Source organism: Anoplophora glabripennis, unplaced genomic scaffold (genome assembly GCF_000390285.2).
Source record: "Anoplophora glabripennis isolate ALB-LARVAE unplaced genomic scaffold, Agla_2.0 scaffold1050, whole genome shotgun sequence".
Lineage (NCBI taxonomy): Eukaryota > Metazoa > Arthropoda > Insecta > Coleoptera > Cerambycidae > Anoplophora > Anoplophora glabripennis.
The window spans coordinates 55315-82318 of NW_019417126.1; the positions used below are offsets into that span (position 1 = coordinate 55315).

Genomic DNA, 27004 nt, shown 5'->3' on the forward strand with positions numbered 1-27004 from the left:
GTACAGAGTGTATTTGAAGAAAAGTGTAAACCCCAATGATTTAAATATCGTTACACATTACAGGGGGGCCAAAATAGATAAAAAGTAGTTCAAATGTCCCGAGCTTGATTTTTTTGTGAAAAACGGAACAGAGGATCTCTTCAATTTTTTCTTTTTTAATTTCCGTTGTTTTATTTGAGGAAGAGATCTACTAAACGAATCTATTGCAATTTGGCCAAAAAACAATACAAAGTTGATACATTTTTTTCACATAATTTTAGAAACCTATTTTGATACGACTTGATCAAAAAATTTCGGAGGTTCAGTGCTTTATTTCCTCGACTATATACTGAAAATTAGTTTATTACCGTTATTGGAGTTTCTGCAAGAATTCTGTTGGATTTCCGTAACTGTGTAAATAAATAAATATTTACCATTGGTTTTATCGACATCCTCAAAAACACATTAGTTTTCGAAAGTAGTATAATTTGCAGGTGGTGAATCTTATCTCAGTTTCGTGGTATGTATTAATAGGAATAAAACAAAAGTAATAATAAATATGTTTTATTCTTTAAGTATTGTATATACAACCATTACATTAACTGTCACGATGAAACATACGTCAAGCAACAAACGCCGTCCCATCATCAGAGCTACAAACAAATGAATAACCAAATCTTTGGTTGAACGTATCAACATATAAAAATTCAATTCTATAAATAACTTAATCATACTTAAAAAAATAAATAAATTTACTAAAACTGAAATTACTTCATATTTACATATAAATAACAAAAAATGAGATGCAAAATATTTGGACCCCTAAATTAAAAAAAATTTGATGTGATGACGTGGAATGCACTCGTGTAAATAAATAGCCTATAGTGCCAGTTTATCTATACCCTAATAAGGCTGTGAAGGATATTTGCGATTTTTTCTACACTACTTCCACTTAATATACTTCGATGATTCCCCTCCAAAGCTTCTATCTTCACTTTCTGCTTGCATATCTGTAAGAGAGAAACGAAAACGATTAATTTAGGAAGAAATATTATTTTACAAATACCCTACCTCGGATAAACCATAATCTTCACCAAGTTGCACGTAATTGTCGATAGCCTTTACTAACGTTACTCTTCCACTGAATTTTCCCGACGGTTTATACGAGTCCGCGGCTCTTAATTTCCCGTAGAAACTGGTAGCTGCCGCTGCAATTTGTTCGGCTGGATAAGGAATGGCCTCGGATAAGATTTGTACCGCCCTAGAAAGCCTTTCCTCCCAACTCGTTAAAGCTGTAAATTCTGCCATGGTCTGCAAATTAAAAAAAATATAGATAATTGATTTCGTACAATTTCAAAGGTTATTTACCTTTTGTTGATCTACTTCCTTGAACTGCAAAATAAAGAACAATAGAACTTCGCTTTGTTCAATAGCGGTATTTCCTTGTATCTTGCTTCTCGCCTTTCCAGTATGGGTGGCGACGTAAGACGGGGACCCGTCCAAAAGTAAAAGTGTCGCAGCTTCTTTACTTCTTTCCAACCACACGCCCATTTCGAAAGCAACGCACGCTCCAAACGAATAACCGATTAAAGTGTAAGGACCCTTGGGTTGCACGGTTTTGATCTGAGTTATGTAGAACTTGGCAAGATCGGCGATACTATCAAGCGGTGTATTAGAAGTACATTGAAGACCGTAGACGGGTACGTCTATATTCTTCGCTAGAGTCTCTAGTGCTTTCACCACTCCTTCAATAGGGTGTAGCACAAATACGGGAGGTTTCTTACTGTCCGTTGATTTACTCGTTAGTTGAACAACTGTTTTTGAAGGTATAATCTCTCCAGTTGTGTCATACGCGACGTTATTGTCTTTCGGATCTAAAGCAGTTTCTGCGGGAGCAGGAGCGGTGCCACTTCCACCGCTGGCAAGTTCAACCAAACGGCCGAAAGTAAGTGCCCTAATTTCTTGCGCGCTCAACACTAAATCATAATTACGTTCTAAGGTCTGCTTGATTTCTGCTCCCATAAGGGAGTCCATACCCAAATCCGCAAGGGTAGCCGAAGCTGCGACAGTAGAAGCATCCTTAATGCCGAGGATATTCGCCACCGCGTCTGTCAAACTAACCTGAGTGCCGCCGCCGGCCCCTTTGCGTTTCTCCGCTAGGACCATACTGGCAACGACAGCATTCGGCTGCTGTAAAAATACGTCCATGGTGGCCAGACATGAGGACATTCTCTGTGGTAAGGTGCCTCCTACTTCCGTGTCGTTTCCGCCCATTGTTTCGAGAATTAAACCTACGTCTCCGATGGCTCCCCACTGGATAGCCACGCCTGGTAGTCCAGCAGCTTGTCTGGCTTCAGCGATTCTTTCCATGGCAGAATTAGCCAGACCGTAGTTGGCTTGACCGGCGTTACCTCTACCACACGATACGGACGAGAAGTTGACAAAGTAATCTAGATGTGGGGCTAGTACCCTGGAGGCAGCATCTAGTTGTTTGCTGCCGTCAACTTTAGGTCTGCTGACCGTTTTGAAATCTCCTTCGCTTTGATTTTCCATCATAGCATCTCGTAAAACTACGGCCAAATTGAAGATACCGCCAATTGGTCCTAATTCGTTGGCTTGTTCCAGAAGTCTCCTTGCCCCTTTCTCGCTTGTTGCATCAGCCGTGGAAACAAGCACTGAGACCCCTTGTTCTCTCCAGCGCCTGATGCAGAGAGATTGGTAACCGGTTTTGATACCACTCCTCGAGGTGAGAACTAGATTTTTAGCGCCTCTCGTTATTAACCAATTAGCTAGTTCCAAACCAAATCCTCCCAGACCTCCTACTAAAACGTAACTCTTTTCAGGGTCCATGTAAGTACGTGGTATGGCGTTGACAGTTTTTGGTGTCGGGCGTTGGGTCTTACGACTTTCTTCATCTCGTATTTTTAGGAGTACTTTTCCAATATGTTTGCCGGATGCCATGTAACGGAATGCTTGCTCTATCTGGTGTTCGTTATAAACGGTTTTCGGTAAAGGTCTGACAGCTCCACTCGCGATACCTTGACTGACCAAGTTCATAACTTTTCTTTTTTCTGGACTGTCCGTGTCGAACAATGCATCAAGTAAGATGCCGTGGAATGTGGTATTTTTAAGGAATACACTCATACCCAATGGTGAGTTATTCGAGAGGTCTACCTTTCCTATTTCAAGGAAACGACCACCAATAGCTAAACATCTCACCGATGCTTGCAATTGGTGAGCTGCTAATGAGTTGAGGACTAAATCCACACCTTTTCCATTGGTTTGGGATAAGACTAGCTGTTCAAAGCTAGTGTCACGCGAGTTCCCTATATTTTCATCTTTTAATTGAGGGAATGTTTTCTTCAGAAAATCACGTTTCACTTGACTGCTGACGGTGGTAAATACCGTACATCCCATGTGAAGGGCAATAGAGATTGATGCCTGCCCTACACCACCTGTTCCTGCATGGATAAGAACCGATTCACCCGGTTTCATTCCACCTCTGACTACTAATGCATAGTAACTCTGAAAAAAAAAAAAAATAAAATTGATTATTAGCCATAACTACGAAGTGCATTGATAATGGATGAGATAATTTAATCGCAATCTTCAAAAACAGGACTAAAAAATGTGGAATTTGTGATTAAATGAAGTATTTTATCAATGTTAGAGGATTATTTAGTCAGAAAGTTTTTTTTTTTAAGAGAATATTAAAATGTATTTATTTATTAAAGTTAGTCAAATATCAGTTGATTTTTTGAATAAAATTACTTAGAAAAGTTATTCACACTTAAAATTTATGTCCAACCAAAAATTTGAACGTAATCGGACTGTTTTGATGTTATTTAGTAAATCATTGATTTGCAAATCAAAATTGATTTCTGATCTCTTAACACAAAAACGGCACTATATTTCAGGAATAGAAAAACTGAAAGAATTAAAGTATGTGAATTTCTTCCAAGTTTGGAACATGGTAAAATATTTTAATTCTAAATAAACAACACTTCATAATGAAATCTTTTGATATCTTTTGCAAAAAAGTTACGTTATCTAGGTGTTTCGAAAATAATCGTTTTGTTCATGAAAAGGCCTATTTGATTTTTCAGAAACAGAATCATTTACCATACTATAAATTTTATCGTTGATACCAGTGGTACACAATCTGGAACATCCTGTAGATATTAAATATAGGAAAAATATTGGCTATTTATGTATTTATTAAATTGTATAGTGTATTAATAAATTAATATTTCTAATCATATCTACCCTACATTGAGATCACTTAAAAAAAAGAAACTACATCTCTGTACATTTGAACAAAAGCACAATTTTTTACCGAAGATTACTTTTTTCACAAAATTAAATAAGTTTTTCTCTTTTCTACCCCATCTGTGAACACATATTAGTAACAGTTTGGCAGTTATGTAATTATTATTCGTCGTAATTGCATAAGGTAAATCAAAAACTGAAATATTATTTAAAGGACATCCGAGTTTACAGAAAAAATAAAACGAGATGGGAATTTTACATCTATAAATAATTTAACATTAATGAGTATATTACTGGATGCTTAAATAATATTTTATTTAAAAAGTATAGAATTACTTAAAAAAAAAGTTTAAGACGATGTAAATCTCCACTTTTCAGTTTTAAATAAATTTTTTCACATAAATATAGTTCATGAGAAGCTAAATACATATGTAACAGTCTTTACAAAGAAAAGAAATACAAATAGTTCTTTTTTAAAATAAAAATGACTTTTTAATAATTTGATCATGAACGAAACTGCAGAATGTAGTTCAGTAAGATGGCGTTAATGTGCAAAAATGACTTCTGACTTTTACTTATTGTTTATTAAATATTGCCATTGAAAAAATGAAGTGACAGTAAGGCAAACCAAAAGTTATTCTACAAAACATTAAAATCGTTGAGAACAGAGAAGACATATGATACAAACCGAATAAAGAATAAAAATGGAGACATAATCACAGAAGATAAGGAAATAATGAACAGATGGAAAGAGTATTTTCAAGAATTGTTAGGAGACGAGGGAGAAACAAAGGATAAAGACTTACGACATGATAGAATAGAACAATACAAAGAAGAAGGAAATATAACTTTAAATGAACTAAAAGATGTAATGCGAGAACTTAAAAACGGGAAGGCGACAGGTTATGATAAACTAACAATGGAAATGCTTAAAAACATGGAGCAGAGGATTGGAAATACTTTTGGAGATATATAATAGGGCATGCATTAAAGAACAAATTCCTAACGACTGAAGGAGAGCGTTAATAGTACAAAAAAAAGGAGACAAACAAGATTGCAATAACTACAGAGGTATAACTTTGTTAAGTACAGCCATGAAAATATATGAGAAGATTATTAACAAAAATAAAACCAATAGTAGAGAATACATTAGAAGAATCACAGAGTGGGTTTGAAAAGGCAGAAACATACAAGACCATATGTTCACAATAAAACAATTAATAGAAAAGTCATTACACAGGGTTCATAGCGGCGGCCGGGAAAACCGGGAATACCGGGAAAAGTCAGGGAATTTGTTATTCTTCATAAAAAACAGGGAATAGTCAGGGAATTTGAAAAATATTCATGAAAGTCAGGGAATTTAATGTTTGCAACTGGAAATTTTGTGAAAACCGGCTCTGGGTTCTTGAAAGAGAAAACTTTTTGAAACCTTTATAAGAGGTTGTTAGGGTATAAAAAAGATTAAGAAGTCCGGTCGAGAAAAAATTTAATGCATAAATACCAATTAGTATGTAAAAATGAACTACAAGTGATTTTTTTTATAAGTCAGGGAAAACCTGGAAAAGTCAGGGAATTCTTTATTACTTTTGAACTATGAACCCTGTTACAACAGAAAAAGGATCGAGATACCGAAATGAAACAAGACTTACATAATTAATGGAAAAATTATTGCTCTTTCGGGTTTTGAATCAAGTTTCATGTTAGACATACAGGGTAAAAAGTTATTAACTAAATTTGCTCTATGAGCAACGCTGAAATTGCAACATCTTATTCGTCGCTTAAAAAAATATAGTTTCACAAATTTTCAAGTTCCTAACCTACATATTTTCAGGATAATTGCAAAAAAGCATTTAAAATTTTAACATTCAACACCCTGTATTTCAGAAACTATCAACTTTCAGATAAGGCATGTTTGTGCCAATGGTTACCATTTCACGTGTAGTATCTTCAGCTTTCGATTTATATATAAATCGAATACGAATCAAATCGAATCGAAACCCTGTATATATAAATATTGCCATAACATCCTACCAAGTGTAATACCGACCTATATTTAGCACTTTAATTTGAACTAGAATAATAAGTTTTTATTTTAAAAAAAGTTACGTTTAATTTAGATATTTACAAATTCTTAGCAATTTAAAAAATGTGATAATCTGCATTCGTATATCTTGCACTTTTGTACAATAAACAGCCAAATTATGAAAGGAATTCAAGAAAACAGTAGTAATATTTTTTTGGAAAAGAGACACGTCAATTTTGAATGATGACTACAAACATATTGTCGTCACATTCAATTCTTAACAGTAATTTGTTTGTTAGTGATGAGTCATCAATTTTTTATTGTTAATTTGAAAGATCTATTAATTGTAAAAACAGTGCTCTTTAAGAAGCGAGAAAAGTGCCTGGGCAGGTAGAATTCCAATGCTGAATTCTTGAAAATTGTTGGTCACGTTTACAACCGCAGTAAAAATCCCAAAATTAGCCCATTTAGTGAAATGTTTTTATAGCCGTCTGATAAGAGATTAAACAACTGTGTTATGAGTTTTTTTATATTCAAATAACAGTGTATATAGGGACTGTTAATGGTTAATGAGTAATTAACGGGTTTACTGGGTTTTAACGGACAATTAACAGGTATGTAGGCTCTTAACAAGTATAGTCGTTACGATATCAGTTGGAACCACATAAAAACATTTAACTCATAAACTCTACAGAATCCATAGGCGTCCAGAAAAATTTTGCCCTGTTTCGTCTAAATATACTATATTATGAGCTACCTTCCTATTTAGTCGACGATATTCTCGAATTTTTGTAAATAATCTTCCCGAAGTGCAACTATACGTCGTGATTACATAATTACCATACGATTCTCAAGTTTTTTATGTTTAAAACTGCATTGTAATAAAACATGTCGTAACATATCTAAAGATTTATAATTATAATCAGGATAATCGCTCGTATTTTCTTTATACATATTATTAATTGTGCGCCGTATTACATCTCTGGTAAAATCGTCAATATTCTTTAATTTTGTATTTTTCCGTTTCCTCTTTGTACCGTGATTAATAACATCTTTAATTACACAATAATTTGTAGTTTTTCTGATATATTAGTTAATTCGCTAATCCGTTTCCTTATTTCTTTAACACATTGTTCACTATTTTCCCTTTTCAAATATTCATGTATATTTAAAATAATACGTTGACTTTGTACGTGTAAATCTTTGATTTTAAACTCTTGAGTTTGTTTCGACGCTTTCAGCAAAAATCGGCTCGACTATTTGCGAAGCGATGTAAACAGCGTTCGACACCAAACTAATAGGATACCGTGCAAAAAATTATTTAGGACCTAGTGAACCAATACAGGTTTGCTTTGACGACCAGCGTGCCGCCGTCGATATCTTCGGCATTAAGAAAGAGATAATTTAGTATTCCACCAATTTACATATTTGACCAAATTTAACATCGTCAAACGAGGGTTAAAACCAAAATCGCGACTCAAAGTGCCGTTAATTAATCTTATGTAACTTACAGTTCCGTAAACGACTGGGATAGTCGCGGCTTCCTCCAAACTCCATTTCTCAGGAACTTCCCACAGAAAGCCCGGGTCGGCTAGGACGGTGGTGGCCAAGCTTTTAGCTGCTACCATACCCATGACCCGTTTTCCTCTGGAATCGCGCCCTGAAAATTCCAATCCAAGAATGCAATCCTGTCCGGCAAGATCTCCGGGAAGCGCGTCTGGCGGGAGTTTTCCAGTGGCTAACATGATGTCGCGGAAGTTAAGAGGCGCGTAGTAAACGTGGCACAGTTCGGTGTTTGGAGCATCTCCCCTGCAATATAGAAAAATTAACACAAAGTTAACCAATGTCGGTAAATATAATTACTTGTAATATCCCAAAGGTCCTTCAATCCAATGGAGGCTGGATAGATCCCCCCGAGTCAGGGTGTTGATGTAGGCATGCTCGACTTGCAAATTTCCGCTGTCGTTAAACTGGTCTAGAAGCAGATGGCGGAAAGATCCCCAGACTTTCTTTTTAAAGACGTTGTGAACGAGATCCTTCCTAAGTTGACTCTCGTAAGCATTAATGGAAAACTTGGGTGCGTTACTGTCTTGGATAAAGAACGCTCTTATACCCGAACCACCGGGCTCTTGTTTTAAGCAGTTAACCATACCGACGAGACCTGTAAGTTCCTCGTTTTGAACGTATAAATAAATCTTCCTTCCGTCAGTTTCGGCCAACTTCATCAACTCCTTTAGGGGCCCAACCCAAGCGAAGTTCTTCTCTGTTATTTGTAATACGCTCGGATTCGAGGGTATAGGAACGGGTTGTCTCAAGAGAATGTACGTTTTTGTACTGGTTACTTGAGTACTTATTACTTCCAAGCCGGAAGACCCAAACTTGTTTGGTTCCACAGGACCTTTAGCTTCTTCTAGCAGTATAAACCCTCCGGTTTTAAGAGACGCTACGGCATTGTCTATAACAATCTTCTTATTGTACAGTAAAAGATCACTACCGACCACCAAGTGAAGGTCCTGACCGACAGGACCTGTCAGTATATCACGAACGGCATGTTTGATATCCACGGCTTCCAAAGCAGCAGTGTCGACTGGACCTTGTGTAACAACAGTAGATTCAACGGAAAGCATAGGTTCTTTTTCGAGTATTGACGTAATGGTTGGTGCCAGAACGGATTCAATGGGTCTGTCGTTCCCGATTTCTGCAACTTTAAGCTTCAAAGCCCCCGAGCTATTTTCTAATACAATTTGGAGGATAGCAGTCAGAGCATGAATTTTACTTTTCTCTGGATCTTCGGAAAGTGGCTGGTTATTTTGATAAGGCGTGAATTGATATTTTTCTAGTTTTGGCGGCGCTTGCGCTTGTTGACGACGAGGCGCTAAACTAGCTTTCATCCCTCGGAGCTCTATTCCTGCGGATTTAATAACACCTATGTTGCGGTACATGTGAACAGGAACAGCTGCAAAAAATTAAGACAATCTAAGTTAAACAATTATGACTAAGTAAATTTTCTAAAAAATCCAATCCAATGAAGTCATACAATGTTCCTCGATACCAGAAATCTAACTATGCAAAAGATATCTAACTGTAGACAAGATTCCCAACTGTTGATATTGCAGGAAACAACTTCTCCCCAAGCGTTGAATTAGACCAGCGGTTTCTACTAAACAACTGGTAATCTTGTCTGTGGGCATATGTTTACAATAGAGTAAAAATACAAGAGCAAATATAGTGGAGTAAAATAAGATTTTGACTTTGGAAAAATTTGCAGATCGGGTAACTTTTGAAGACACACTTGTGAGGGTGTTAGGAACAACATATAAAAAGTTAGCAACCGTAGAGTGTACGCTTGATTATTTATTTAACAAATTAGTTGAAAAATTCCATTGGTTATTGTATATCTTAACAAATTAATTTTTTTTAAACTAATTGTGCCAATCGAACGTACAGGAAATTTTACATGAAAAATGTATATAAAGTTATTTTCTAAAATGAAAACTGTGGGTTGTAGAATTTTTTTTAAATCGTACGAAAATGCAAAGCGTCGGCACTTGCGTGCAAGACTGGAGGAGAGCGCGTCTTCGCGCGCTATCCACTAAATTTGTTATAACTTTTGATCTATTTGATCAAATTAAATCCACAAAAATTTAAATGAAAGAGGAATCTTGTAGCTAACAAGTTATCATGATTTTAAAATCGAAAAAAATATTTACAGAAATAGTGTGTATATAAAGTTACGTAACGGTAGAATTTTCTACAAAATTAATTAAAGATCTGCCATTTATTTAATTTTTAAGATAAAAATCTAAAATTTTCAAAGATTACTCTTGAAATAGCATTTAAAATTGCGAGTGATATAAAAAAAATCTTAAAATTTTAATTTGAAAAATACAACGCTTGACATATTCAATAATTTTTAAAAAAAGGCAAATTTGATTTTTTAGGTCACGTTTCAAAGTCCGATAACTTTAGTTCAAAATATGATGTTGCAACTTTACAAGAGCATTTTTTGAAGCTTGAAAACTGTACTTTAAGATGGTCCATTTTGTTTTATTTAAAACGCTGAATTTCTAATTTAAAAAAAAATATTTTTCTAAAATGATGAAATTTGTTAAATAAACTTTAATAAAGTTAAAAAAAAAATCTTTTTGCTTGTTTAACCAATATATTTTCAAACTATGATCTTAAAAAAAGTATAATCAACGAAAAAAAAAATTGGTGTTACTATAATATTGTATAAAATACGAATTTTATTTATTCATGCTTTTACTGGATCCGACACTAAATCATGTTTTGGGAAAGCAAAGTGAAGTTTGCTAAAATGTGCGAGGGAAAGAGATATTTGCAAGAAACCATTGATATTTTTTCAGAAACTAAATGAAGACATTGATACTGCATTTCAAAAGGGTATATTACCAAGTGCAGGCTTGGCTTGACCAAAAAATTGCAAGCAGAATACTGGGGTTGGAAACTAGAGGATTCGGGTATGACTCTAACTTCTATGACTCAAGTGAACTTCTCAAAATGATTTTTTGCGAATGATAAAGTGGATGTGCTAATAATTGCGGTTGCCGGAAGGCGGGTCTACTTTGCACCATAGCATGCTCTAATTGTTCCGGAACTGATTGTCTCAATTACCAGGCATTTTCCGAAGAAGAACGAGATTCAGACCAATTGCCAGAACTTAACAATGATTCAAGAGCATGAAAATTTAATATTGTTATTTTTTTATATTTCTATTTTTAATATGCAAATACTTTTTCATAATTCATAAATTTGTTAATTAAGAATCCCATATATGGACTTTTTGCAGAACACAAATTTCTTTAAAATCTAACGAATTGATTTCATTTTATATTTGTTCAATGATCTGAAAAATCCTAAAAATATCAATATGAGTAAAATTGCTTTGAAAATGTAACTTTTAAATAAATTGTTTAAAAAAGTCGGCCATATTGGATCAGCCATTTTGAACTTTCATTTTCTGATATAATATTCTTGTTCAGAGACCTCAAACACCCCTATAATGTCAATTTAACTAAATTTACTTTGAAATTTGTAATTTTTAAATAAATTTTTAAAAAAAGTCGTCCATATTGGATCAGCCCGATCAGCCATTTTGAAATTTCATATTCTGATATAATATTCTTGTTCAGAGATCTCAAAAATCCCTATAATGTCAATTTAAGTAAATTTACTTCGAAATTTGTAATTTTTAAATAATTTTTTTAAAAAAGTCGGCCATATTGGATCAGCCATTTTGAAATTTCATATTCTGATATATTCTGGTTCAGAGATCTCAAAAACCCCTATAATGTCAATTTAACTAAATTTACTTTGAAATTTGTAATTTTAAAAAAATTTTTTAAAAAGTCGGCCATATTGGATCAACCATTATGAATTTTCATTTTCTGATATAATATTCTTCTTCAGTGACCTCAAAAACCCCTATGTCAATTTAACTAAATTTACTTTCAAATTTGAAATTTTTAAATAATTTTTTTAAAAGTCGGCCATATTGGATCAGCCATTTTGAATTTTTATTTTCTGATATAATATTCTTTCTCAGCGACTTCAAAAACCCCAGTAATATCAATTTGATTAAAATTGCTTTGAAAATCGTCATTTTTTAATAAATTGTTTAAAAAAGTCAGCCATATTGGATCAGCCATTTTGAATTTTTATTTTTTACCATTATATTCTTATTCAATGGCCTCGAAATCCCATATAATATTAATTAAATTAAAATTGGTTTGAAATTTTTCGATTTATTTAAAATAATCTTTGAAAAAGCATTTTCTTTTTTGTTTAATCAATTAAATAACAATTAGTGTACAAATATAAGTTTATAACTTTTTTCTATAAGCCACTTCAAGGCGATTGCAAAAGGTTTTATGAAAATCCAAGGCTCTGCTAATTATTCCGAAATAATGCATATTTTTAAGCTACCTTTACTCCATTAATAATGGAATATGTGTATTAAAAACAATTATGGCTACTTACTTGCACCCTCCTTAAGGCTCTGAATGTGACTTAAATGTTCCTTCGGATTTATCACTGCCCTCTGCAATCTTGTCGGCAGATAAAGCTCCCTTGTACTTTGTCCAAGGATGGAGAATTGCAACATAGTGTCAATGAAACTAATCCAGTTGTTTTCCCACTTTAAATGTCCACTAATGCCTCTGTTGTCTGATCCAGCTATACCACGGAATATACCTTCGTAATCATACCCTCGTAGACGTAGTTCTTTGTAAATATCCGCAGCATCTAGAGAGAGGACATCCTTTTCAGATGGAACTCGAGGCGTGGGAAGATTTAACACTTCCTTAGAAACATCTTCCGGTACAGATATTCTACCGGATACCGCGACAGAACCTCCTTCGCATAATTCAAATTCCCCACTTCCTTCAAATATGTTAATAAGAAACTTTACAGAACCTTCTTTCGGCATTATCGTAGCGCGATGGAACTGTACATCCTCAAGTATAACTGGCAATTGTTCAAAGTCCTCATTTCTTAGCTTAGCGAAAGTCTTCCAAACTAATGTCTATTAAATAAAGTTTAAATTATTTTTATTATTCGTATGTTACTACAAAAAAACTTACAAGATACCCGGTTGCTGGAAATAGGACACGACCATCAATGGCATGACCGGCTAAAAACTGGTCAGACTCTTTACTTAAGTCAATATCCACGACCAATTCTCCCGAACGAGATCCCTTCCCAGAAAAGTTTGCAACGGACCATTCGATGGAATGATCCCATTCAATCATTGAATTTATCATAGGAGTGCCTTTGCCCACCGGAAAACTGACCGGATGGAACAGATTTCCAAAGCTAGGTTGAGCCCCAGCATTGTATATCCTTTAAATTATAAAAAATTTTAAAATATTTGCTAATTTTGAATTTACCGCCTAATACATTACAAAAGAGAGCCATCTATTATCAGTTTTCTGAGCTTAGACATGTAGTTCCACTGCAGACCAATAGATGGCTCTGACAGTTGTGGACAATTATAGAGAAAGACACCTCTTATTTGATTTTTTATGGTTTTACCGATCATGAAAGAAATACTTACTTTCCAAGAGCCGATAACAGGAACTCAATGTTGTCAGGATGGCCACGTTTGACAAGACTAATATTGGTACTCTTAGGCCCTAAAGCTCTTTTGAGGATTGCTTGAAGAAGTCCTGTAGGCGCAATTTCGATGACGATTGCATTCTCTGGTATATGTTTCAAAGCTTCGTGGAACAGTACAGGTGACAACAGGTTGTTTACATGGTAGGCAGCTGAGCTGTGCTCGGCAAGCGCAGTGCCCCAAGCGGATTCGGGAATAGACGAGGAAATCCACTTAGGCGACCTAGGTTTGGGATTAGATATAATTTCTTCTAAAGCTTTACGTAGCCTAGGACCTGCATCGGCAATGTATTTACTGTGGAAAGCCGTACCGGAACTTTTTACAGCTTTGGCGAATATATTTTCTGACTGAAGCTGTTCGACAAACTTTTCAATTGATGCGGGGGGACCCGAAATGGTCACGCTGTCTTCGCTGTTATGACAAGCGGGGTAAATTTCAGGCGGGCACCTCTTTTTTACTTCGTCCCATGATAAACCAACTGCCGCCATTGCACCTGGAGCTAATTTGCTTTCTAGAATCGCACGACCTCTTGAGTATGCGGCTAGAACGGCTTGTTCACCAGTTAACGTTGCATCAGCATAGGCACACCCTGTAATAAGATTAAAATTATTCATGATTAGGTTCAACGTTGTACGATTTATTGATTACTTACCAACTTCTCCTACAGAATGACCTACGATTACATCTGGTTCAATTCCCACGGACTTCAATACATCTGTTAATGCAACTTGCATAGCAGCGATCGATATAAATGAGTTAAGAACATTATCAAAAGTACTGTCAGTGCCGTTGATGATTATATCTTCTAGATTTACACCTCGAGGTTTTAAAGCATCAGAACATTTCCTGATAGAATTTCTAAAAGCGTCTAATTGCATCAGATCTTTTGCCATTCCTGGCCATTGAGAACCCATCCCGGAGAATACAAAAGCAATAGGTCTCTTGTCTCCGGGAACCTGAGTTACTTCACGCACCGACGGGTCATTGAAAACTGCATAACCACGATACGCATGTCCTGGGATATTTTTGCTATGAATTTCGTCTATAAGGGCAAAAAATTCCTCGTCAGTTTTGTTTTGTTCGATTTTACTCAAAAAATTATTGACTGCCTCTTCAGTTCGTCCTGAAACTCCTACAACTCGAGGAATCGGACCGGTAGGCCATTGTATTTTAGGTTTGGGGTTAGATCTTAGTACAATATGGGCATTGGCTCCTCCAAAACCAAAAGAGTTAATACCAACTATTCCTCCGTTCCAGGGCTCGTTCTTGGAAACGACTTTGAGACGACCATCGTTTAACGCTGGGATATCTTGATTGGGTGATTCGAAATGGAGATTTTGCGGAATCATCCCTGCCTCCATTGCAATTACTATTTTAGCTAACGAACATAATCCAGAAGCTGGCTCTGAGTGTCCCATATTGCTTTTTACTGAACCAATCAGCAGAGGATCCGTACGATTTTTACAGAAGAAATCGGCAATCGAGTTTACTTCTTGTGGATCGCCTACCTTTGTACCAGTTCCGTGAGCTTCCACATAAGAAACGTCTTGAGGTTTAATACCAATTTCTTCATAAACTTCCCTAATTAGTTTGTTTTGCATGGCTCCAGAGGGGAATGTGATTCCTTGTTCTTTGTTTCCATCAGTATTAGTTCTAGCGCCTAATATAGTAGCGTAAATTCGCCGAGCTACACTTGCTTTTTGGAGGTACACCACCACAGCTGCCTCAGATCTAACGTATCCATTTCCGGAAGAGTCAAATGCCTTGCACATGCCTTGCGGACTAAGCATGCTAAGACGATGGAACTGTAACGATGATGTCGGTTTAAGAAGCAAGTTAACACCAGCCACTATGGCAGCATCGCACTGTCCCGTCTTTATGGCTGTTACCGCTTGTTGAAAGGCAAACAAACTACTTGAACAAGCAGTATCCACTGCATAACTTGGCCCATTAAAATCGAAAGTATAAGATATTCTGTTAGGAAACATAGCCCGGCAGCAGCCCGTCAGTCCGTATCCATTTACTTGGTCAGGATCCTGTGTCCAAAATTCTGACGATTCACTGTCTGATACTCCTACGAATACTCCAGTCCTGGAGCCCTTTGCGGCGCTCGGATTTACCCCCGCGTCAACCAGAGCTTCATGTGTAAGTTCTAAAAGCATTCGTAGTTGTGGATCCATCACGTGTGCTTGCTTGGCGTGCACTCCGAAAAATGTAGCGTCGAAATACTGTAAGTCTTTTATTTTTCCAGTACGTGTAGGTAGTCCATATAAACCGGAAGGCCATCGTCTTTCGTCGTCCGTCACCAGGTCAACACCATCGAAGAGTTGTTGCTTGAATTCTTCGATGGAGTTACTCTCTGGAAGACGGCCAGATATTCCACTGATTACGATGTCATCGCTGAACTCACTTCCGATAAGGCCGTTTGTTGTTTCTGGAGCTCTGGCAGGCATTTTGTTCTCTATAGTCTAGTCCTGCAAGTAAATAATATTTTTATTGATATGATATGTGCATGGTATAGAAGAAGTCTTAATATTTTATTAATTGAGCTAAAATGGGTCCTAATATGTTATTCCCATCAACTTTAGAAATATTTGAACTGGATAAATAAATTAAGTATATAAAGCTATTTCAAATCAAAAGTATTTCTTTTGTATTTTTGACACATGCCATATTTTTAAATATTGTTTATAACAAAATATGGTCCGTCATTATCTGATTACATTGGATAATGTATTGTTGAATTAATGAGTATTGTTGATATTAGACTAATTTGTGTTGTACAAAGGTAGAAATATTTTTTTCTTTAAACTTAGGTTCTACTAAGTGTTTTACCTACTTGAATTTTCCAAAAATTATGTACATAATAATCATTCAAAATTAAAAACATGCAATATAATAGACACCTAGATTATTTTTATTTCTACTATAGATAATTACTAAGTCTGCTCATGATGTCCGGTCAATAATCGTGAAACATACATACGTCAAACTTGCTTAAAGTGTTGGTAGCGTTATTTGGGGAAATTTGTTTTCTTTGATGTTTTTATTTACCATCCTTTGAGCGAACTAGCACATACCGAATAATATTCGCTTGTTGTATAGTCCAAGTTTGGTGTGCACTTTGTATAGCTTTGGCAAATATTTGGCAAATGAAAACATAATTTCAAATATATCTATATGCAAATGTAAATATTCCCGAATAGTGTGGGATGGTACGTTTAATCAATCATGCTGGGATCATTAGCGTGCAGTTGGTTAAGTGGTGTTAATAATGGTGTAGGATACAATTTGACTCATGTTACTCATACTTGGCTATAATCGTAATATGTCTGGGCTTTTAATGAAGGTAGGTACTTGGGTAAATCATTTTTTTCTTTATTTCAGACAATTGACAATTATATTAATTATTAATAGCTATGGAGTTATTTCCTTAGCATATCTACCTGGATATTTTGTATCAAAGAACTTATACAGATTTTTTTAAGGTTTACATCATAATTTCAGGAGGTTGCTTCTTAGATCATTTTAGTCCAAAAAGCTTTAATATATTAAGAGTATGAAGTCACTGGTTCTTGAGATACATGGTGACGAAGCTTTTATAAAAAAAAAAAAGTATCATACAAAGAGGACACTGGGAATCATAGAATGTTGATACCATCGAATATCTTGAGAATTGGACAAGTACATTTAATAATTTCTTAAGAAAGAAAGGCATTTTTTACTTAATTGGAAAGGACAGGTTATTTTCCAGTTATTCTTTTTTTTAAGACGATATAAGCATAAATTAAAATTAAAAATGTTTCTAAAACCACAAAAAAATGTTTTTTTTTGTTTGAAATACAATTTTAAATACATCAAAAGTTTAAAAGAAATGATTCTTGTAGTATTTAAAACATTTTTTTTAATTTGGGAGTAATGATTTTCGGTCGACATATTTATAAATACATGTTACATTCAGTGAACTTTCAATTTCTATGATTCCAAGTTTCAGCTTCATAGAAACTTGAAAAAATATGAAAAGTTTTTTAAACTTCAACACCTTGTATCTTATCTGTATACCTTTGAATTTTGGTACATAGAAACCTTTTTGGGGACTTTTCGTTCTAAAATGGTCCAAGGAGCAGCCTCATCCTGAATTTGCGACACAGACTTGAAAACCATCCTGTATAACATTATCAGCTAAAATTTTTTTCTGCAGGGTATAGTGTGAGACAGTTTAAAGCTGACAATACATTCAGAATAAGGAAAACAGACATATACATTTCTTGAACTTTACACACTTGTTAAATACATAGAAAATTGTGTATGATACCTAGTTTTTTTCAAATAATTTGAAAACTAGTTTTCTTAGGAACTTCAAATTTGGTACACTTATTTTCTTATATAAGCTCAACGTAAATAAAAAATTTGGTGATGATACACATACAGGATGTTCTCTTTCTAGTGCCTGTGCGCCACTGGTTATTTCGTAATTTTTTTGTGTGTACGCCTGTGATGAGCATTTATATTTTTAAGAGTAAGCACTATTTTAGAAGATTTTTTTGCTCTTACAAAATTTTGATATCGTTTATAGATTTCAAGTAAAATTGGCATTTTTATACATTAAATATAGGCAAATATTCCGATTTGTAAAAAATAATTTATAACTGCAGCCTCAAAGCAGGTAATAATAATGAAAAAATGTCACATTAAAAAAAAATAACTATACATTTTTAGTCTTAGTATTATCAATCAATAATATGAAAATCAACATTAATATTTTAAATAAACAATATCAACTAATAATGTAAGAAAGTCAACATTAACATTTTAAATAAACCTAAATTGGTCTTTGTAATCACATTAAAATAATATTACAGTAAATGCTCAAAGTGACTTCCTTGTTCTTAAACACAAGTAATAGTTCTTCGAAAATTAAATTGAATTTTATCCAATAATTATGCATTACCTCTCATAACATTAATTTCATGTTGTATTCTTTCCCATGATTTGTTTCCTATATTTACTGAAAAGTTATAAACTGTGGTCCTCAACGCTTTTCAAAGGAAATAATTACATGGGTTTAGATCCGGGGATCGAGGTGGCCATTTTAAAGGGGAATTATTTCCTCTACCTATCCACCTGTTAGGAAAGTAACATGTTATAACTGGTCTTTTAATACTCTATTAACGAAACTTTTTGAAAGCCAATCTCCGACGCTAAACGCCTTGTATTTACTTGAGGAATTCCGGCCGTACGTTATCCAGGATTTAATGTTACAGGTAAAAAACGTCTTGTTTCGCGAAGGCGTCTTTCCGCATTAGCAAATGTTTTGTAATTTGGAATTCTTCGATTAGGAAATCTTTCAGCATATGGGTCAAAATCATGAAGGTGGAAAATTTCATTGCCCATATTATTAAAAGTTGAACGTTGTTTTACAATGGATTTTTTACGTTCAAATGTTGCATTGTCATCATTTATTAGTTTATAACCACACAGCGCACAAAATGATATATTTTCCAATTTATCACCAAATGTAATGGATAAACGTGCGAGCAAGTCATTTCGGGAACGTTCTTTAAAACTTTAAAAATAATACTAGACGTAGTCGAAAAGTAGTTTCATTCCAATAATTTAGTTAAAATTAACAAGAGTTGTTAAATATTCATGAGAAAAATCACCTAATGTATTTAAATGTAATATTTGTGGTGCATTTTTGTTGCTCATTTCACTAACACATGAATTTCATATGGGAAATTTAATTTATTGTTATGATTCCAAGTTTTAAATTACTTATTTCATTAATTTGGTATTTGGCTTTAGTGGCACATTCATTCAATGTTAAATTAATCTATAAAAAATGTAATGTATTGTCATTAACTATATATTTATTAGCGTTCCCGGAAATGATCGAGATGTTACGGAAATGACTGTGGTGTTCCCGAAATGATGGCAGTGTTAATTGTGCATTTTTATATTAAAATGATACACCTATTTACTAATCAAATTAGACTTTATTTCTTGCAAAATAACAATTAATAAGGTTTTCTAGTGTAATTATCTTTGTTTCTAAGAGATCAACTGTTGTTTTATACGTAGGAACTTTATAAATTGCCATTTAAACTTATAAAAAATATTAGACCTTACATAATAGTGTAACACTTTTTAATAGTACCTACTAACATAGTGACATAAATAAATTCTGAAAAAAAAATAAACAAATCAGTAGTATGTAACAAAAAAACTCAATTACTTTTCAAATATTTCGACAACAGTGAAAAAATATCGGCGACTTCCTTTGATTTTCAATTAGTTAGGTTCAGGAAGAATTTTTACTATTTGTTCGAAGGAAACATATGAAACGTCTTTATGATCAACCACAAACGTTTTAGCGTCAGCATCTTGGGATTTTAAGAGAGTAACCTTCACTTCGCCATCTTCCTCAACTATTGTGTCGGCCATGGCAGCATATCTGTATTTGTTTTTGTTTTCAGTTGGTACATCAATAAGCGAAAAGGTTCCAGGATGTATTAAGTTTGGATGTACATTCTCTTTGTCAAGATTATGGGATATACTGGTAGTAGCTCCAGATTTAATATTATTTTGACATTTCTGCAGACGTGCAGATAATGTCTGTAAATCTTCGTCATCAGAAGAGCTTGATCCATACAATGCCTGGCAAACATTTGTTGTGAAGGTAGTCTTTGATTTCAAAAGTTCATTTGGTACTTCTTCATTGTCTTCCAAACATTCAGTAGATGCCACCGACTTTGTCTCAAATTCATTATGATCCATTCTTAAAGATTTCAACCATACAATAATTTCACAACACAGGCAGTTGCTTTTTTCCACGTGATTTTAGTAATATTCATGAATATATCATATCAACATCCTTCGGAATTAACATTTTCATTGATTCAATGTCACAACTGGAAATTTGAAGTTGAATTTGAGAACTGGTTAACAAAATATTCAGCAGTTTTAATATCTCTGCCCATCAAAACTTGTTTTTCAGCCGTGCGTTTGACCACTCCACCCATTCCGTCCATTGGCATTTTTCCATGGCCCGGATCGCTAAAAGTCCAGGTAGCTGTCGATATTTGGATTTGATTGATCAGTGTCTTCAGCCATAAGTGAATGTTCTTTTGATTACGGATTGACTGGTAGGTCCATCAGAAAACATGTACAATGTATCAAAATACGGCCTATTGATTAATATTTTCTGTAGAACAGGCTTTACATGAGCCCAAACGGCATGACTTGATGGTCAAGGTTATCACTTACAGTGGCAAACTAGTGTGTTGTATCATCATTGTCATCTTTTATATCATAAAAATTATTTGGGTAGAATTCTGACTTGGAATAAAAAGTAGATTTACAGTAATTTCGAGAACACGTACATCATTTCGGGAATGCCAGTCATAGTCCGAGTCCGAGAAAGAATGATATTCCCGCCATTATTGTCTTTGATTTTTTTTGTCACAATGTCAAACGAAATATTTTTTAGGTTATGTTGTAGTCGCCTCGACTGTTTATCATAACATTGATACTAATATATTAATTTTAACCTAACACATACTACAACAGCGTTCTCGTAATGATGCTGAATTGATGTACGCAATTCATATATCAAATAGAAACTTACTTACCACTTTAATTTAATTATTAATCCACACTAACAATTAAACGCCGTCAACCCGCTCACGAACACTTCGTAAACAGAACCATAGATAATAGATGAACAGAACACCGATAGCAGCGCCATCTGGCACTGAAAAACATTTTGATATTTTATGGTTGCGAATTGCGATCACGAAATAACAACTTTTACCCCGGACAACTTTTTAATTAAATAGAAATAACGATTTTTTCCAATTTGTTGTAAAGCATGTTAAGAATCCTTCAAGCAAACTATGTCTAAGTAGTGTTCAGAATATAGTTACTTAAATTCAATTGATTTTAATGTGTTTTTTAGTCACATGAATTTCCTTAATGAATTATGGAAACGTTCCCGAAATGATTTTTTGGGTATGTTAGTTGGAACAAAATTAAACTAAGAACATATTGAATTAAAGTTAAAAATAATAATAATAAAATTAATTAAAACGTGAAGATGACTATCGATTATAATATTCGATAAACGAGAAGAAGCTTTAGTTAAGAAAATTCTCTCCAACTCAAATTCTACACCTCCATGATTTTGACCCATATGTTCAAACAGTAGCACAACAATTTCCTTCACTATAACCTAAATCTAATAACATATCAGTTTCAGCAAAAGTAAGTGGTCAAGCGTTGTCCATCCTTTTCAGGGACACCCCGTATGTAGTTTATATGGATTTTCTTGTTCTATCATTGTCTTATTAAAAGTGCGATTTCTTGTCTCTAAAACACCTTAAGAAAATTCAGGTAGTATGAAGTATGTACATCTGCACTATACCTGTGACCTGTACCCTCCAGGCACATATCTAACCTCCAGTAAACATTTTAGTGGTTAATTTTGTTTGCTGTAACTTATGTTTTTACTATACTTTATTGCTTAACGATTCTAACATAAACAAGAATTTGAGTAATATATTTGTTTTCATACGTATATGTACGTATGTTACTACATGTGTCGCGATGTTATGTTTTCCAGAATGTTTTTAACAAAGGTTAAATGGACAACCTCTCATGCAAAATGTTATTTCCTTCATAAATAAATTGAGATAAATTTTTACACAATAGATATAATTATTTAACAAAAGGCCTTATATGATAAAACGTCATGCTTCATTGAGATTGGGGTGCTCGACTCTTATGCTATAGAGTTCTGTGTTTCAACCTTTAAAGCTTTACTTTTATTATCAGCTTTTTCAGTGCCCACATCACGTGCAATTTTAATTATCAAAGTTGAAGATGATTTTAAAAACTACGAGTCCACGTTTCTCAGGCGAAATTATCTAAATAATTACATATATGTAGGTAGGATGATTAATAATTAAGTTCGTACATTAGATATTATATAAAATACCTAGCAGATAAGAAACAGACGTTGCGTCGATGAATCAATTAAGAGATCAATGACAAGGTCAGTTTATATGCATACATACATACAAGGTGGTCAATATATCTGATATCTGAGGAAATACGTTTTTCACATAAATAACTGAAGATAATTTATTTCTGAGAACGATGTTATATTTTCATAATTTTCAGTGACTGTCATTCTGTAAAAAATAGTTATACAGGGTGTCGCAAAAGTGAGCGTAAAAAAATTTGTGGATAATAAGACATGTACCAAATTGAGTTTTTGAGATATAGGGCGTCAGATGATTTTTTTAAATCAAATTTTAACATATATGTTGTAATAGAATGAGTCGAGCCAAAGATTTTTAAAATATCAAAGGGAAAGGTAAATTTTTCGTAAATATTGACTTTAAAGAAAAAAAATTATAAGTTGAATAAGTGTGATCAATAGAAGTAGTCAATAGTGAAAATTGAGAAAGCAAAGACTAAATAAATAAAATTAGTACATGATCAATTAAAATTTTTATAAAAAAAGGAATTACAAACAAAATTTAAAGAAGTATAATATAATAAAGTATATTCGAAATTAAAAAAATGTAATGATTTAATATTGAAATCCAAATATAATTGGATATTGTTATTTAATTAAGTTGGAGTAGGACGTGGCGTAGGTAGAGTTTAAAAAAATTTTATTGATCGAATGTTGGTAAAATTAAAAAAAAATAAAATTAAGTGTTTGATATTCATATTATTTTATTTAATTGGATATACATATAGTGAATTCAAGTCATTAAATAAATTAGAATTTTTTTACAAGAAATAGAATACCTAGTCAATTAAAATTCAAATATAATTTTTTTGAGCCTTTGCCTTCTCAAAATTTGATATCTAAATTCATTAATCAGTGTAATATTTTAAAATTAGTTTACTAATCTTGTCAGAACCTTACCCTGAGGTGAGACTACTCATGTTAGATTAAAATTTGATAATATTTTAAATTAATTTGTTTTAAAACAAAAGCTTTCTTTAAACATAGTGAACAAAAAAAAATTTGAATTACAGTACGATTATATGTTCATGTGAGCTGGCGTCCAGGCAAGAAAGAAGGATGTAAAATCCAAAGAAGTTAAGCAGAATAAGAAATTAAGGTAAGAAAAATTTCAATATCTCAAGGAAATATTACAATGTAATTTAAAAAACAGTACATTCTATTTAAATTTTGTACAGGTAAGTTTTCGAGGGTACTTTAAACGTCATTGTTCTTAGTTTTTGACCATCCGATAGAGGGCGCTAGTTACTAAGAACAGTTTTTGACCATTCGGTAGAGGGAGTTAGTTACTATTTCTCTCACAATCAGTGAAATTTTACGACTTATGTTGAGGTTAGGATTTTTATCGTGTGTGCGTCTTGTATATACTGCAAAATTTCACTTACACAAAAAAGAAGGTACTATTTTCTTAAATCGCTGAAAACGCCCCCTTTTTGAAAAAAAAAACAACGCAATTGACTATTCCAAAGTCAACCAGAATCTTTAATATACAGATTATCTGCAAATGAATGGATGATACCTACCATTTTAATCGCTTCTATATTATTTTAATTAGAAACGAAGTTAAAATGTATTTTAAAGTCAAAATGTTGAATTTTTTTATTCATCTAGAGTGACTGGAAAATATCCAAATCACTTGATTTTACACAAAAAATTATTAGGAAAATTAATTTTTAAGCAACGAAAATTTTACTTTTTGCGGTTATTAAAAGGCTGCTGAAGTCAATAAGTTTGTTAAATTAAGTGTTTTGACGAATCTATCTATTGACAAAGGACGACTGTAGCCTAGCCCCAACATTCATGTTATTGATGTGAAAAGTAGACATAGCTGAACGCGGTTAGTACCTGGATGGTTGACCATCCAAGGAAGGCTCGCGATGCTCGTCTACCTTCTACGTTGAAGAATTTACAGAAACTATACTTTAGGCGAGGTTGTATAGAATGACGTACCATCTCTTGGAAAGGACTCTGAAGGTTCCTTGGCTAAGCAGTGTTGGGCAAGTAAAAGATCCCTTTACGATAAGGTGGATGGTGGATGGACAAAATTTCCGTATTGAAGGTTGCTCGTCTCAAAGCGTCAATGTTTAGCAACAATAGTAGAAACAGACCGACGTAAAATAACCAAAAAGGAAAATAGATATAGTTCCTTTTATAGATTTATTAAATTGAAATCACAGAAAACTAACAAATATAGGCTAATAAATATTTTGACATTAATGAAATGAATCTTATTAAATTTCATTAAACTGTCATAGAAAAGGTTTCAAATGTAATTTTGGAGCAAGACAAGCAAATAAGTGTAGTATATTACACTTAAATGCTAAGTCACCCTAAGACTTGGGCCATTCGCCTGTCAGTTACAGTTAAAGTACTAATTTAATCATAATGAATTTCTGATATCGATTTTGTCATCGGAATTTATTTGAAGGCTTACGCGAAATAGGAAACACATTTAAAAGTTAATTTTTTCTTCATTTCATATTTTTATACTGCGATGGATTCTTCCAACGACGTGTGATATACAGAATATCCAATGAATTAAACTTCTTGATTGATGATGATACATTGCAATAGTTGTGAGTAGTGAAACCCTGTAAGTATATAATAATAGATAACGTAGTTACTCGAGTGGTTGCAATTACTTTTATTTAATAATCTGATCCGTAGACACTTAGCAATAACTTAGGTGCATTACTGCGGTTATCGCATTACCTAGATATGGTCCAATGTTTTATCATTTTATTGCATGCGCCATTTTCGGTGCATGCAATAAAAATTTTTGGAAAACCTTTAGTAACAAGTTAGATCTGAAATGACTGGAAAAAACAATAACTGGGAATGAAAATTTCTATGTCTACCCCTGGAATTACACCTCTTTCGAAATTGAACCATTTCCGAACACATTTATAGAGACTATTTTTGTGGATTTGTTAAAGAATATTTCATTAAAGTATAGTTATATTAGTTACAACCTGTATAGTGATGTTTCTGATAGGAAAATTAATTTTGAATGTTTTATTTTTTTAAGGACAAAAGTTAAAAAAGTATTTTCGATATCTTTGTAGTTTTTATTCTTGCTTTTATATAGATTTACATTCTCAAGATTTTATTTCCTTGTTTTCTGTGACTAAAAAGAATATGAATATAAATTGTAAGAAAAAATGTCAATACCAACAAGTTTTTTTTTAATATTAATATATTTAAAAAACAATTGTTTTCAAGTTGGTATTTTATTTCCTACAATCTTATAATAAAAAATAATACTGATGAAAATTTTGTGGTTCAAAATGATAACACTCGAATAGAGCAGGTCTTACAAAAGTTATATTTCCTTCCAAATCGCACAAACTAACAAAGATGTTTTCGATTTCTATCCAGAAAATTATTATATTACTTTGCTCTAGTTTAACATTTCTACCTTTTATGGTTTCAGAGCAACACTATTGCAACAAATTTAAAACATCTACTCGTATCTACTTTTAAAATCTGGATTACCAAAGATAAAACCAAAAAGGAATTTTTATTAAATTATTTATTTAATTAAAACAGGACTTTTCAAAAGTTGGTATTTCTAGTGAGCCCATCTATTGGCATGCGTCGAAAAGGTAGATCATTCACTGACGTACTGACAAAATTTCATGACATTTCGACGAACAGAAGCGGAGTTATTGCGTCTGGAATGACGGTATGTTTGTATCATCGGTACAAGAATGAGCATCGAACAAACAGCTAATATTAAGTTTTGTTTTAAACTTGTAAAATTTATCGTGAGGACATAAATGATGAGGCAACCGAAATCCGTGATCACCGCAGATTCCATCAAAATTCTGCGTGAATTCATCAAACATCATCAAAAATCTTCATTGAAATTTATAGAATTGGAATTGGGCATCTCAAAAACATCAGTTTATCACATTTTGGTCGAACATTTTGGCTGCCGAAAAGTGTATCCACGGTTTGTTCTGCATAAGTTGTCTGACGACCAACAATTGCTCAGTATTCAACATTCGAAGGACACCATCGAGGCCAAAAAAGGACAAAAACTTCCAAACATTGTGACTGGTGATGAAATGTGGTGTTTTCAATACGATCCAGAAACAACTTTTATAGCTGTTTTACATTGACAATTTATTGATGAATTAATTCATGAAGTCGCTTCATCAAGAAATTGGACAAGTGTAATGCACCAAATCTGCTGTCAAATAACTTGATGAATTTATTCATCAAGTTCTTGATGAATCAGAGCATGTTCTAATTTTCGTCAATTTCTTTGTGATGTTCGGAAGTACCAACCCAACAGATTTCCAGCCTCAGATCAGTAACAAGGTTATGTTATTTAAATATGTAAATAATTGTGTGGCGTGGTGCTAGTTTTGCATTGTTTTTACTGATTTGTTACTTACAAAAACTAATATTTATATAATATGTGTCAGAACGGTACCGCTGTTGTATTACTACAATTATGAGTGGAAAGGTGACATTTTTGAAATTTATTTGCTTCTTTGATTCATTGGTAGAACTGATTCATACGTCAAAAAACTTGACAAAGTCTGTAGCA

The 27004-nt window shown here is 33.5% G+C and overlaps 1 protein-coding gene across 1 annotated transcript in view; it reads right to left on the minus strand.

Moving 5' to 3' along the window:
- Positions 1–527: 527 nt before the first annotated feature.
- LOC108915676 (fatty acid synthase) overlaps positions 528–27004 on the minus strand; it is a 28636-nt gene continuing 2159 nt past the window's right edge. Inside the window, exons 2-10 of the mRNA XM_018721774.2 lie at positions 14059–15880; positions 13347–13995; positions 12874–13132; positions 12272–12815; positions 8135–9227; positions 7783–8080; positions 1348–3504; positions 1051–1290; positions 528–989 (exon numbers count right to left, since the gene is read on the minus strand). Coding sequence (XP_018577290.1) covers positions 876–989; positions 1051–1290; positions 1348–3504; positions 7783–8080; positions 8135–9227; positions 12272–12815; positions 12874–13132; positions 13347–13995; positions 14059–15859 — 7155 coding nt within the window. The 5' untranslated portion in view covers positions 15860–15880 and the 3' untranslated portion in view covers positions 528–875. The remainder of the gene's footprint in view (positions 990–1050; positions 1291–1347; positions 3505–7782; positions 8081–8134; positions 9228–12271; positions 12816–12873; positions 13133–13346; positions 13996–14058; positions 15881–27004) is intronic.